Genomic DNA, 13,958 nt, shown 5'->3' on the forward strand with positions numbered 1-13,958 from the left:
CTTTAGTAAGTGTCAATGTCGACCCCTCGTCATTACTTCTCCAGGGTTAGGCTAGATACCTACTGAGTACGCGTTGATTTACGCACTCATGCACTTCTACACTAATTGTGCAAGATATGACAGGTTCATTGATGATCACCTTGGCGCGTAGGCGCACCTGTTAAGGAGACTTCACGTGAGATTCATTTCAGGCTACGCATCGCAGCCCACCGAGTCTCCATTGTACTATTTATTTTATTCTGTCTTATTACATTCGGGACAGGTGTTGTATTATTATTGTACTCCTTAGAAAATTCACATGCCCTTGTGACACCGGATTTTGGTGGTTCCCACGAGTTGTTCGTTGTTGTAGTTGTGTAAATTCTAATTCATACAATATAATTAAGGAAAATTATGATTTCAAAATACAAGAATGGGTAATTAAGTTGATCAATCACTACAGTTGGCTTGTCTGACGGCGATGTTAGACGTCATCACGACCTTTAGTGGATTTTGGGTCCGCATAAAAATTTATCGTATTGTCGCTTTATATACTTAATTAATCATCGATATTTATAAAGCAGAAGGGAAACATGCAGATCAATAGGACAACGACATTATCTGTTCTCTTCATTTTGAAATGGTCCAATGAATATGTTAGCTTGATCAGATGAAGTTAATTTACAGATAAAGAAAGCTCAAGGTTAAGAGAACTCGTACGTACTACTACATATAGTACTACAGTTCTTTTTCTTTTAATAAGTTTATATCCACATAGTACAGTTGTTTGTAGCCATCGCATAGGCTCAACAACATGTGAATTCTTGTCTAGTAGACCACCAACATTTTCCAGTGGCTAATCAAGTTTGCTCTATCCCTGTTCTAATTGACGGGTCAATTGGTCTAGCCACAAATAAAAACTAGTGTTGTCATCTTGTGTCTCCATCTGCACTGTGCTGGAGTTCAACTTAATTATTACACGTACAGATGTTTGGCCAAGGGAAGAAACTAGTTCTTTGTTTATTCTTGTTCAAACACATTTTATTTTGTTTTGTTTTTAAACGAAATAGAACAAGTAACACATAAAATAAAATCTCTTACAATAATTCCAATAGCAATCCTCCCGAAACCAAAGCCCAAAATGAAAATTTTGCATTATCGTAATTTTACATGTATAATATGTTACTACTATTTATTTAAGGATGTTGATCAGTGCTATTAAATAAAGTTATTTGTAACTATTATTTACGTAACTTGATTATATAAATATTTGTTACACCCCAAGTGAAGAAAGTTAAAACTCAAATGAATCTTCAATTTGACATTATGATTGTTTTGTAGTACAATATCATTTCTTTTTCATTTTTGGGAAATAATAATGGGGGTTCATTTATAGGTATCTATAATTCCTCTGCAATGGAATTTAGCTCTAAATCCAGTTCGAGTATGCTTATATATTATTTGTTCCTCATTATATATCAATAAAGGAATGTTTGTCGGAACTTTAATCTGTGATTCCTCTTCTATTTAATGTTCTTCACATGGCATCCCTCATACTTTATCTTTGCAATTTCCTCCTGACCTTGGATTTTTGTGACCAACTGGCAACTGTTCTATTCAGCTCAATGGAGACAAAATCAGCAATTATGTGATTCCGTTATGACTTAAGCCCACAGATATATGAAGGTGAGTAATTCAAAAAGTTAGAGGTTTATAGAGACAAATACACATAAATCTTGTAAGCATTCACTTTTTACGATGATTAATATTTTCACGAGTGGGTTCTTTATACAAATATTTGCTCGCAAGAAACTCTCTTACTTTCGAGGATTTACATTTTGGATGCTATCATTCAATTCCAGCCACCAAACTAATATTCCATTATAACATTAGAACAAAACCATCTATCGGAATATATATAGTAATATAAGTGCAAAACATCTAATACCATCTATCAGAATATACTAATATAACACAATGCATACAGTTACTACTAAATAGCCCTGACTACATTATTGGCACAATAATTAAAACCGCATTGGTTATTATGCAGCATTATTCCCCCATCCATTATATTGTTATTTACATCCACTACTAATAATAGTACTAATCATTACACTTTTCAATAATGGCTAGTCAAAACTACACGAATGGAGGAAGAAAAATTAAGCACTTGTATTTTGTACGTAGTCGTTGATGATCAGATTAGTGAGTTCTAAATATTGCCAAATGATCGGAATCTTGGAATTGTTAGGTAACGTTATTGATTAGAACTGGTATAATCTATGAATTACTTCTTGAGGGCGGCCTTTTCCCGGATTATCTAATGATTAGATTGTCTAACACTGTTCCAACTTCCAACTTCCCGACATCCCATGTGACAGCTTTTGGAACAAAACAATGAAGAGTCTGAAGTGGCAATCTCGGATTAATTGTCCAAAAACTAACAAGTAGCAAGACAAGACCCCTATATTCGTATTTGGAAACAAAGCCTCAATTTTTCCTTTTTGTCTCAAGTGATTGACTTGAGATAGTAACTCATCTTTAGTCATTCAATATTAGCATTCCTAATTAAATGAGAGTCAGTTCACACTTCACACCTACTGTTATCCTGAAAAGCTGCGGTTAAGCAAGTTAAAACAATTAACCATGTCCGAGGCCATATGAGCAACTTCATGGTAAGCAAAGAAGGCAGGAATTTAAGACGATATCATCTCAATACCAGTATTCTCCTCTGAATCAGGTACATCTTGAGGAAGGAGGCGAAGTAGTGGTAAAGGCAACAAAGAGCTGAGGTTGCAGACAATTATTAGGAGAGCCAAGTTGTCAAATCTGTCCTTGGTGACTCCAAACATCTGAGTTAGACCTGCACCAAGTAGGCCCCCAAGGGTACTTCCCCCATTGGCTATGGACATAAGGGTTGCAAAGAAAGTTGCTTCCATTCCCAGTGGACATATTCTTGCAGCTAATACAAGAACAGGCATGAAAAAAGCCTGAAAAATGTATTAAGTTAGACAGTCGTGAAATAGTTGCCACTTGCCGTAATACCATAATTCTATAATCAAAAGAAGCATTATAAGACAGAGGATTACCTGACCAAGAACAGATAGGATCAACGAATCTCCAATTGAAAACCACTCATCACTAATGCCAAACTGCCGGTTCAATCCGGTTACCAGTAGAACCTATCAAGACACCAGTTACACTTGAGTCAATCTAAAGCACCAGTAATTAGGGCCAACAGGGAAGACACAACATAGACCTGAAGCACAGAAGATATTTTGGGACAAGTACCTGAGTCATCCCAAGAGCTGAACCAATAATAGCCGTCACAAGGAATATTTTCCTTAAAGGAACTTTCTTTAAGAAACTGTTATACAGTGCAACACCAATCAGTGATGCAACTGAAGTAACCAGCTTAATGCGGCCTAAGAATTCTGGTGTGAAACCAAGTTTATTTGTTCTACAATCAACAAACTTCAGTTAAAAACTTGCATCTTGCATGTAATAGTTATTTGGAAAGCAAACATAAACCTGGATTTGAGCATACATGAAATAAAACATAGCAGAACCTGACTGTGGTGTTGCCTGAAATAGGAAAATAAATAGCGTGGGAAGAAGAACATTAGGCTGCTTAACAGCTCCCCATAACTGGAAAATGCTACTTTTTGAACTCTCAAAGAAGCCATTGCCTAAAGAAAGACCTCTTGCTGGGCCATGTACAGGCTCCTCTTTCACAAGTACAGATACTGCAGATGTTATCAACGGAAGTAATGCTGTTACACCAAAAACGGACCTGGCGTAACCAAAAGATAATTAACTATCAGACTCTTGACGTCGCTCAGACCAATACAGGCATACAATATCTCAAAAGACTGACTATCCTACCTCACACCATAAGAATCCACAAGGAAGCCACTGAAGTAAGAACTGACAATTCCCCCAAATGCTGAAGAACCCCAGCATAGTGACTGAAGAGATCCTGACATGCTTTGAGACTCACCACGTGCCCGCTCAACAACCATGGAGTCTACGACCTACATCATACCTCAATCTTATATTCTGCAGCAAGAGGAACACTTCAAGCAAAAGAAAGATAAGCTACATTCCATTTGCCAGCAAATATTTCATATAGGTATATGTAATAACTAAAACTCAAGCTCAAGAACTTCGTCCCCGGTATGTAAGAGTGAAAAGATATCAACACAAACATGGAATATTATGATAGAGGGGTCTGGCAATGAGTGGCGCAATAGCCTGTGATCCAGCTAACCCTTAAAATTGGTGATACAAAGATTATTTAGTTTATCCAGCTTACATCCTCGAAATTTGCACTGAAAATCCATGTGATGTATTATTCCATTTCAAACTGATAATAGCTCACTCTAAGCTATGCTGTAGTGCTATTATTTCCAGAATACAAGAAGCAGCAGCGTCATAGCCTTTTACTTCCTTATGGTTCTGAATTCTGATTTGGAAATTCATCATTCAACAACAAAGACTTACTATGTTTCTCAGGAGGAAAGAGTTCCTATTAATAGATGCCAACGACATTAGCAGTGAGAAAAATCACATGATTTAAAAAGATACAAGATTTGCTTGAGGTGTCAATAGTCCACAGAAATTCATAAAAGTAGAACAGGTAAGCTGGCAGGTTGGAAAAGTCATTTGTTATAAGTAGTTAGCTCTCTCTGACAAGGTTAACATTAAGGAAGCAACTTATAGGTTTAGGAAACCAAGATCAAGTCATTTGCCTAGGTCAGTCAGCAATATCCCAAAAACTAAAATGGACAATGCATGTAAGTATGATCATTCTCTTGATTATCTTTCATACTTCTTTAGAGTGTAAATAATAACAACCCATAGATAGTGAGAGATACAACAACTTATAGGCATCTACACTTCATTTAGATAGTTTGTGTATGTTCCTATTGTAACTTGGACCAAACACTGCCTAAACCTTGTTCAGCACACCATAGGAGTCTTTTTTCTAAAAAAATAAGGATCACCATAGGAATTGACATAGTCTATTTGTAGAATACTGATTAAAGAAGCAATTTCACATTCGTATACATCCTTTCTTAAGACATACACAATTTTAAAAAGCGAGTGCTTTAAATGAGGCGATGACACAATTCAATATGGTACAGGAGAGGTCCCGGTTTCCAGTCTCACCGCCAACTTTATCAAAAACTTTCACGTGCTTGGTCCATAGAAAAGAACATTGACTGCACGTGAAAGGACGGAGCGTTAAAGGCATACATAAGTCAATAAAATATACCCTCTCTAAAAGTTTAAATATTTGGATGAGGTGGTCGCACAATCCAATAATTGAGCTTTTGAACATTTATCAGAATATCTTTCTATTTCAACACAACTGTTTAATAGACATGCCTCAGATCGTCGTCTCTGTCCCTTTTTGCCAAAGATGCATCTGAGAGACTTCGTTCAAAATTTCAATAGGCAAAACATTTACTTTATCCAGGTCCAGCTTAGGCGTAATTAGCAAGAACTTGTGAATTTAATGAATTAGAATAATGCAGGACATTGACCCTAGGGCGCATAATTTTTATATAAGATGGTTTCTATTTTACAACCTCCTAACCCATATTGAAGGTCCAAAGCCCAAAAAGACTGCTGTCAATCTCTCGATCCAAGTCAAAAACAGTTAAGATAAACAATGCAGCGAACAGGGTTGCATCTCGTAACTTGGTAACAAACTCATCATGAGACTCAAATAACTGAAACCAACTAATAACAAAAAGGAACTTACAACATCTGAGAAAGCAACAGAAAGAGAACCAATAAGTATGCAGAAAGCAGCACCGTACTTGCTGTCAACAAAGGTGGCCATAAAAAACCATGAGAGTGCGCCAAGGAGTCCTGATAATACCAAGTACGATCTTCTTCGGTAACCAAAGAGTGGGAAGGAATCACTACAAGACCGAAATTCAAGTAATGAAGAATTAGTTGCTGGGAATAATTAGTAGATGAATAAGGATGAAATGCAAATTGAATCCAACCTGACGAATCCATATAAGGGCTTGATAAGCCATGGAAATGATGAGAAACCAGATATCACAGCTGTCTAGTTAGACACAAAAGTGTCAGTCCTTGTACTCAAATCAAAGGAAGAAGGTGCTAATGACAAATACATATGACACCTCATTAGACAGTTCCCGTTTAACATGCGCTCTATCAAATGAAGACAGAAATGCTTAAGCAAAGGTTCACAAATTGGCAATGCCTCATACTCAATATCTTTACGGAAAAAACTATGAATTAATTTCAAAAATCCATGTCTAATTTCATGGTTAGAGGCCCTAGATGAGGATGAGTAATATGCCAATAGGTTGACATTACATTGTTCAATCAGTTCTATTTAGTGTTCAACATGATAAGAAATAGATAAATGCTGTTAAATGACATAAGATAAGCATGGTATACGATGGGTGAAAGTTCTATAATAAAGAAGAGGAAGACGAGGATGATAGGATGTGGCTAAATTAACGTAAATAAGTTCATATATTTACATGACTATTAAAGATAAACAAAAGCAATGTTAACCAGACTACATCATGATGATATAATTGGCTGAAAGTAGACAGAAAAAGTACATAAACTAGTGTCATTTACACTGTATTAGTTGAAGTTAGAAAAATCTGAAATTCTGATGTAGTATGAAGTAGAAATTTAGAAAATTCTGTAAAATCTAATATGAGAACAACAACTATGCATCAGTCCCAAACAAGTTGAGCTGGCTATATGAATCCTAACTTACCATATTTCTCCAATTAAATTCATCTCAGGCCAACATAAAATATCCTTTGATTTTTGTTACACAAAGAGAGATACAGTGGGACAGGAGGAGAAGAAAGAACGGTACTTATGAGATGAACCAAGGAAAGTGGAGATTTCATTTCAATAAACTTGTATTTCGAAATAACATACTCAGAATGTACCCTAAATTCAAAGTCCATTGATCAATTCAAGCTATGTAATTAGTTTTCCAACTCGAATGTGCAATTTTGGATGAAATATGAAGATTTATCTGCTGAAAATTCTTTTATTATATTGTAGAAGCACAACCAACAATGTAACAAAGTATTCAAGGTGAGGATGACATACCTCTGCAGGGTCTAGATGCAGGTTGTCCTTCAAATAAAAGCTAACAGCGAGATCTGAAAGGCCTAAGATACCTTGAACAAAATATACCATGGCAATTGCAATGTTATCTGGGGTTAGGTCCACCCCAAAGCATCTGACTAAACTAATAGAATATTTGTTCCCATGAGGGCCAATTTTATTGGATGAACTAGAATCTTCCTCGACAGTGGTTGTCAGAAGATCCTCCTTTCCTGCACATTTATAGATAAGGAATTTGAATATGAGCTCCATAATACCACAAGTATTGGAACCAATGCCAGCTTTTAGGAACATGAATATTATTGAGATGTGTGACCATAGAGTACACTGTTAATTACTTAAATAGAACTACGTCTCAACACACCCCTTCAGATCCCTAGAACAAGTATCAATTAAATACACAGATCCTGAGTCTGCAGTTGGTTTTACAACCTACAAGAAATTCAGGTTGATAGAGCCATTTCAAGTTGTAGTTACGGTAATTTCATGATAAGGTGCATGTTACTGCTTAGCAATTAAACAGTAGCCAATACTAATTACTCCTACTAAACACTTTGAAAGAGTTAAAGATCGTTCTTCCAGTATCACTCTCTCCTCTACTTTGGAAAGATTTTCTCAATGGTCTCCTCAGCTTCATGCTTCAAAGCACAATGGAAAACTTCAAGATGTTTCCCTACCGGTAATGGACTTGATTGAATATCACATGAGCAAAAATGTTCTGCAAATCATTTTTAGCATCTAATTGTGTTGTCGTGATTAATGAATTGGTAGGACAAGCATGAGGTCTCCGATTCAAATCCTAGTGGAAGCCAAAAAATAAAAAAACACGAGGTGATTCCTGTAGTATGACAATATGGATTTACGTCGCAAACCATATTGATTTGGAACTCTATATTCACAAGCTGACAATTTCAGCTGCGATTATCAAACTTGAAATTGTAATAACGAATTAGCTAATAGGTTCCCACACTATTTAACTCAAGCCCTTTCCTTTCGTAGAAAATGAGCTAAGAAAATATAATAACTGTAGTAAATTAATCTCACATACAAAATTTGAAATAAAATTGCGTAATACAGACATATCCGTAATTATGTATGCGTAACTTACGATCTATAGAATCAAGCAACGGTTCGGCGTCGTTGTCTCGTTCGACGGTGGTTTCCGACATTTCGACTGCGACTGACATCTTAATGTCAGGTGGAGATGACGACAGAATGCCGTCTCCGGCGAATCCGAGCGAGGATCGGAGAGAGGAGGAGGAAGGTCAAATTTGGATTTATGGAGGGGAAGATTGAGATTAAGTCAAAAGTTAATGTAGCCATTTAAAAAATTAATGTTTCAATTAGTAGTTCGTACTGCCTCAGATTTTTTGTTAATAAGAAAATGGAATTTTAAAATGACTGGCTGATCCAGACCGAATCCAAATGCAGAAGTTGACCCTCCACTCATTGATTGCTATGAGCAGGAATAAAAAAAATTTAAGATCGGTGACTTGGAGAAAATTTGGGGGAAGATGATCACGTGTTTCATTAAAAATTGGAGCGATATAATGGATTATACATATTCTTACTCTTTTCGTCCACTTTAACTAATTTTTTTGCCTCTTTAATTTGTTTTAGTAACTTTGAAAAAACAATTAATGACGTGTTATCTTATAAAAATTAAAGTGGACCGCAGGAAGTAAATCATATGTATACAAACTTAAACTCAAAATCATTCAAACTTATGATTATCTTATAAAAAGTTACCCCACTAAATTAGTTTTTATCACTTAAAATCACTAACTTATGGTTTGTTAATCAGACAATAAATCCTCAAAAAATCTACTAAATCTAACCGAAAAGCAAGTAGAGTCATATATTTACACACTTTATGTTTATCTTAAATGTATCCATGTAAGGAGGATTAATATTTGGCTCTGCCTGATAACGAAAAAAACATCTTAGCCTTTAGCTGATTTCTTGGAACATACAAGTAAAGCTGTATATGATAGACTCTTTCGAACCCCGCGCATAGCATGACCTTATTGCACCGAAATGCCTTTTTAGTCATAGTTGAACATGCTAGCTCTCTCATCCCTATATCTCGGAGATTAGTACGTTCTAAAAATCACAGATCATAGCTCCATCTTGGTCAACTGCTTTTCTTGTAAATTCTATTTTTTACGCACATCTCTTGCCTTTCTCTCCAAGTATAGAATAGTCCAAAAAAGCACACCAAAATTGACCCTTTCACTCAAATTTTCATCATAAATTTCACCCATGCAATTTGCAAAGCCTCCATTCCAAAATTATCCACCAAACTGTGATACTTTTAGTTTTGATTGTTCTCACTTTTACATTAGAGTTCCTGGAGAAGAGCAATAAGAAAATGGATGAAACAACTAGCAAATCAGAAGGAAAAGAAAGCGAATATGAATTCACTGAACTGATCACTCTCAGGAAAATTGAACTGTCAGATGTGGATGATTTCATGGAGTGGGCAACAGATGAAAAAGTCAGCCATTTTTGCATCTGGGATACTTACACTTCCAAAGATCAAGTTTTGGATTATATCAAGAATAGTGCTATTCCCCATCCATGGTTGAAAGTTATCTGCATAAGAAACAAGGCAATTGGGGCAATATCTATGACACCAAATTCTGGTTTTGATAGTTGTAGAGCTGAACTTGGATATGTCTTGGCTTACAAGTATTGGGGTAAAGGGATTGTCACAAGAGCAGTGAAAATGGTGGCAACTACCATATTTTCAGAGTGGTCAAATCTGGAGAGGATTGAGGCGTTGGTGGATATAGACAATAAAGGATTACAAAGAGTGCTGGAAAAAGTTGGGTTCTTGTGAGAAGGTGTTCTAAGAAAGTTCATGAGTATAAAGGGGAATTCAAGAGACATAGTAATATTTAGCTTGCTATCCACAGATGATGTTCAACACTAGTCCCCTCAAGTTTTTTCATGTATTCTCCTTTTCCTCTTGGAGATCAAAAGGAGGAGCCAAAGGATTAAGGATTTTATTGCAATCTGATACTAGTAGGTTTAGCTTCTTTTCCAACTTCAAAGCAAGTCTTGTGGAAATATTTTAACTGTCATTTATTGTTTGATTGCAATTCGGACAGTAATCGTATTGAATCATTGCCTGAATTAGTATTGTATGAACTATTGAAAGACTTTATGAACACCAAGCATAGAGATCCAAATCATTGTGTGATGGGTTTAAAGTATCTTAGATTTATGTTTTGATGATCTAACAAACTTATTGTCAAGAACCAGATAAAGGACCTGATGCACACTTGGTATATTTATCCATCAATGGACTTAAGCTAATGTGAGTTGTATGACTTCAGATAGAAAAGAACCAACTCATGGACCTGATCCCTTGGAGCTTCCCTGACAGCAGTACGAAGTCAACTCTATAGTTGGAAAGTGACTGCCTGCACTGTACATACTGCAGTGCAGAAATAGTGCAGCAGTCACTTCCCATTGGGAAGGGCTTTTTACCAACCAAGTGTTTACATCATCTAAGTGATGTCATTCAAAGGATATTAACAAGAAGCATTACAACAAAACATCACTTGAACACTTGTGATATTCAAACAAAAGTATTCAAGATCTGATTATCCAGCATTAAAGTCACAAGTGCATCAAGAACAAAGTGCAACACTACTACGGACCAGTTCCATAACAAGTCTTTTGTATGTCCTTAGTTGAGTTGTATCTTTGTATTGGTTATTTATTGTAATTCCTACTTTGCTTATCTAGAAGCTTAAATTAGGAACCTCAAAAATCACAAACCCGTATAGCTTGTGTCGTGACTAGAGTTAGTCATGAGTTGAAGTATTTGTAATAGGTGTATTACAAAGTGGCTTGTAATAGGTGTATTGCAAGTTAGTGAGGGATTAAGAATTTAATTCCTAGGTTGCAATAGGTTATAATCTAAAGATTGCTCAGTAGTAAAGTTGACTACCAGTGTAGGTCGTGGTTTTTTTATCCCCTTGAGCAGGGATTTTTCCACGTAAAAATCTCTCATGTCATTTACTTACTGTTAGATTAGCTAGTTCTGTGGGAACTATTATAGGACCAGGTCTCTATACAGTTTGGTGGACTTATACATTCTATCAATTGGTATCAGAGCGGGTTCTTTTTAAAAGGTTAACACCTAGAGAGGATCCTCACCATGGCTGCTCCACCAAACTTCGAGGAAGGACAATCAACTTACAGGCCCCCAAGATTCAACGGCCAATACTATGGGTGGTGGAAGACTCGAATGCATGACTTCATAATGGCAGAAGACTTCGAGTTATGGGATGTTATTTGTGATGGTCCATATGCCCCAACAAAGAAGGTAGGAGAACCTGCTGTAATGGTGCTGAAAACCAGGAAGGAGTACAATGACGCTGACAAGAAAGCTGTAGAGAAGAACTTTCGCGCCAAAAAGATTTTGGTGTGTGGTATAGGACTTGATGAATATAACAGGATTTCAGCTTGTCAGTCTGCCAAGGAGATATGGGAAGCTTTACAAACGGCACATGAAGGAACTACTCAAGTAAAGCAGTCCAAGATCGATATGCTCACCACTGAGTATGAGCTCTTTAGAATGAAGGATGATGAATCCATTTAAGACATGCATACTCGATTCACTTCCATTATAAATGAGCTACACTCTCTTGGAGAAATAATTCCTAGGAACAAGCTCGTGAGGAAAGTTCTTAGCGTTTTACCCAGCTTCTGGGAAAGCAAGATGAATGCTATCACTGAAGCCAAGGATCTGCAGACATTGATTACAGACGAGCTAGTTGGGAATCTAAAAACCTACGAGATGAAGAGAAAGAAGGACAGTGAAAGAAGAGAACCAAAGAAGGAGAAGAACCTGGTACTCAAAGCTGAAAATAATGGTTCGAGTGAGGAGGATAGTGACATGGCATACCTTACCAGAGGGTTTCAGAAAATGGTTCGAAGAAATGGAGGTATACCAAAGAAAGGCAGTTCCAGCAAACCAAAGAATTATGACCTCTGTCATAAGTGTGGAAAGTTAGGGCATTTCATCAAGGACTGTCCTCTTCTGAAGCAAGAGCATTTCAAGCACAACTTCTGATAAAGTAGCCAAGAGGAACCCGGTTCCTGACAAATGCTTCAAAAGAAAAAACGTAGCTGACAATGTTGTGAAGCAAGCTCTTACAGCATGGGGAGACTCCTCCGGTGAATTAGAAGAAGAAAATGATGCAGGTGATAGTTCCATGATGGCAATTGAAAATGAAGCAAATGAATATGACCCAATATTTGCTTTGATGGCTCAGTCAGACGATGATGAAGATGATGACAATGATGAGGTAAACTTTAGGGATGTTCAGAGGAATCTGAAATCCTACTCTCCCAAGAAACTCATGTCATTAGCTAATATTTTGATTGATGCATATCATAGTAGTTGTAGTTGACTTGAAAGAAACCATAGAGAACTTTAGTAGAGAAAAGAGTGCCTTAGTGGAGAAAGTTGTCATTACTGAGCAAGAAAGAGATGATCTCTTAGTGGTAATCGTAGACCTAGAGGAAACAATTGAGGGACTTAAAGCAGAATGTAGGCCTGGAAATTCTGAAAAGGGGAAGGAAGTAGCTAGTGAGGCACATATTAAACTTAAAAATGAGCTGAATAATGTGAAAACTAGTTTGTGTGTTGAGCTTGAGAAAAATAGGCAGCTTCAAGCAGAATTGAAGAAAGTAAAAAATAATCTTGAGAAATCTCTTAAGTGGACCTGGTCCTCAGATGCTATTACTGCCATGTACTTTAATAATGGTGTAAACAGGAAGGAATAGGGTTCCAAAGGGAGAAAGTTCCCTATAATCCTCATAGCAAGTACGTCACTGTACCTGATAACTGGCTTTGTACCCACTGTGGGAACAATGGGCATTTCAAGGAAAATTGCCAAGCCAGAGTCCAGTCTGTTCAGAAAAATAAAGTTTTTACTGAAAAAGTAACTATTGGAATAGGACCAGGTGCCACTCACAAAAAATGCATGTTGCCTGCATGGACTAGAAGAGCTCTCGTTCATCTCTTATCTCATTACAAGGGACCCAAACTTGTTTGGGTTCCTAAATCTAACCCTTGATTTATCTGTGCAGGGAACAGTGAAAGGAAGAAGTCAACAATGGATTATGGACAGTGGATGCTCTAAGCATATGATTGGGAATACCATGGACTTCCTTTCACTAAAAGGCCTGCAATGAGGGAATGTATCCTTTGGAAATGGGAAAAAAGGGTATATTCTTGGTGTTGGAAAAGTTGGAAAGCCTCTCTCACACTCAATTGAGAACGTGTACTATGTAAATAGTCTGAAGTATAGTCTCTTGAGTGTTTCTCAAATCTGTGATAAAGGAAACAAGGTGGAGTTTTTGTCAAATGTGTGCACAGTTACTAATCTGGTAACTGGTGAAGTGGTACTAGTGGCCAAAAGATACAAGAACATCTACGTTGCTGATTTTGAGTTCCTACAAAGTGGTGATATGAGCAGTTGATGATGATGCAGAGTTATGGCACAGAAGGCTGGGACATGCAAGCTTCTCTCTTCTGAACAAGCTGATACAGAAGGACCTGGTTCGTGGATTGCCAAATTCAAAATTCAAGGAGCACGGAGTGTGTGATGCATGTGCTATAGGAAAGCATGTGAAATCCTCATTCAAGCCAAAGAAGGATGTCAGCACATCAAAGCCACTTGAACTCTTTCATATGGATCTATGTGGCCCTATGAGAGTGCCAAGCAAAGGAGGAAAAAGATATATTTTTGTGATAGTAGATGACTACTCAAGATTCACTTGGACATTGTTTCCCATAACCAAGGATGAAA

General features: G+C 36.9%; 3 protein-coding genes across 3 annotated transcripts; 2 read left to right on the plus strand and 1 right to left on the minus strand.

Annotated features, from left to right (window-relative positions):
- Positions 1-2,432: 2,432 nt before the first annotated feature.
- Positions 2,433-8,669, minus strand: LOC107787104 (folate-biopterin transporter 1, chloroplastic). The gene is given in 10 exon segments (XM_016608622.2): positions 2,433-2,972; positions 3,072-3,164; positions 3,274-3,442; positions 3,530-3,775; positions 3,868-4,016; positions 5,753-5,915; positions 6,003-6,067; positions 7,108-7,337; positions 8,234-8,343; positions 8,345-8,669. Coding segments are annotated over 10 exon segments (1,623 nt in total). The 5' UTR covers positions 8,449-8,669; the 3' UTR covers positions 2,433-2,678.
- A 396-nt stretch (positions 8,670-9,065) lies between these two features.
- LOC107787103 (uncharacterized) lies at positions 9,066-11,082 on the plus strand. The gene has a single exon (XM_016608621.2). It carries the CDS (start codon positions 9,497-9,499, stop codon positions 9,965-9,967), a length of 471 nt encoding a protein of 156 aa, XP_016464107.1. The 5' UTR covers positions 9,066-9,496; the 3' UTR covers positions 9,968-11,082.
- Positions 11,083-11,296: 214 nt separating this feature from the next.
- LOC142175838 (uncharacterized) lies at positions 11,297-11,740 on the plus strand. The gene has a single exon (XM_075242838.1). It carries the CDS (start codon positions 11,297-11,299, stop codon positions 11,738-11,740), a length of 444 nt encoding a protein of 147 aa, XP_075098939.1.
- Positions 11,741-13,958: the final 2,218 nt, after the last annotated feature.

The sequence above is a fragment of the Nicotiana tabacum genome, chromosome 22 (genome assembly GCF_000715075.1).
Source record: "Nicotiana tabacum cultivar K326 chromosome 22, ASM71507v2, whole genome shotgun sequence".
Taxonomy (NCBI): Eukaryota; Viridiplantae; Streptophyta; class Magnoliopsida; order Solanales; family Solanaceae; genus Nicotiana; species Nicotiana tabacum.

Excerpts from the sequence above, each read along its gene's own strand:
- LOC107787103 (XM_016608621.2), top strand. The coding sequence starts at position 9,497 with ATGGATGAAACAACTAGCAAATCAGAAGGAAAAGAAAGCGAATATGAA.
- LOC142175838 (XM_075242838.1), top strand. The coding sequence starts at position 11,297 with ATGGCTGCTCCACCAAACTTCGAGGAAGGACAATCAACTTACAGGCCC.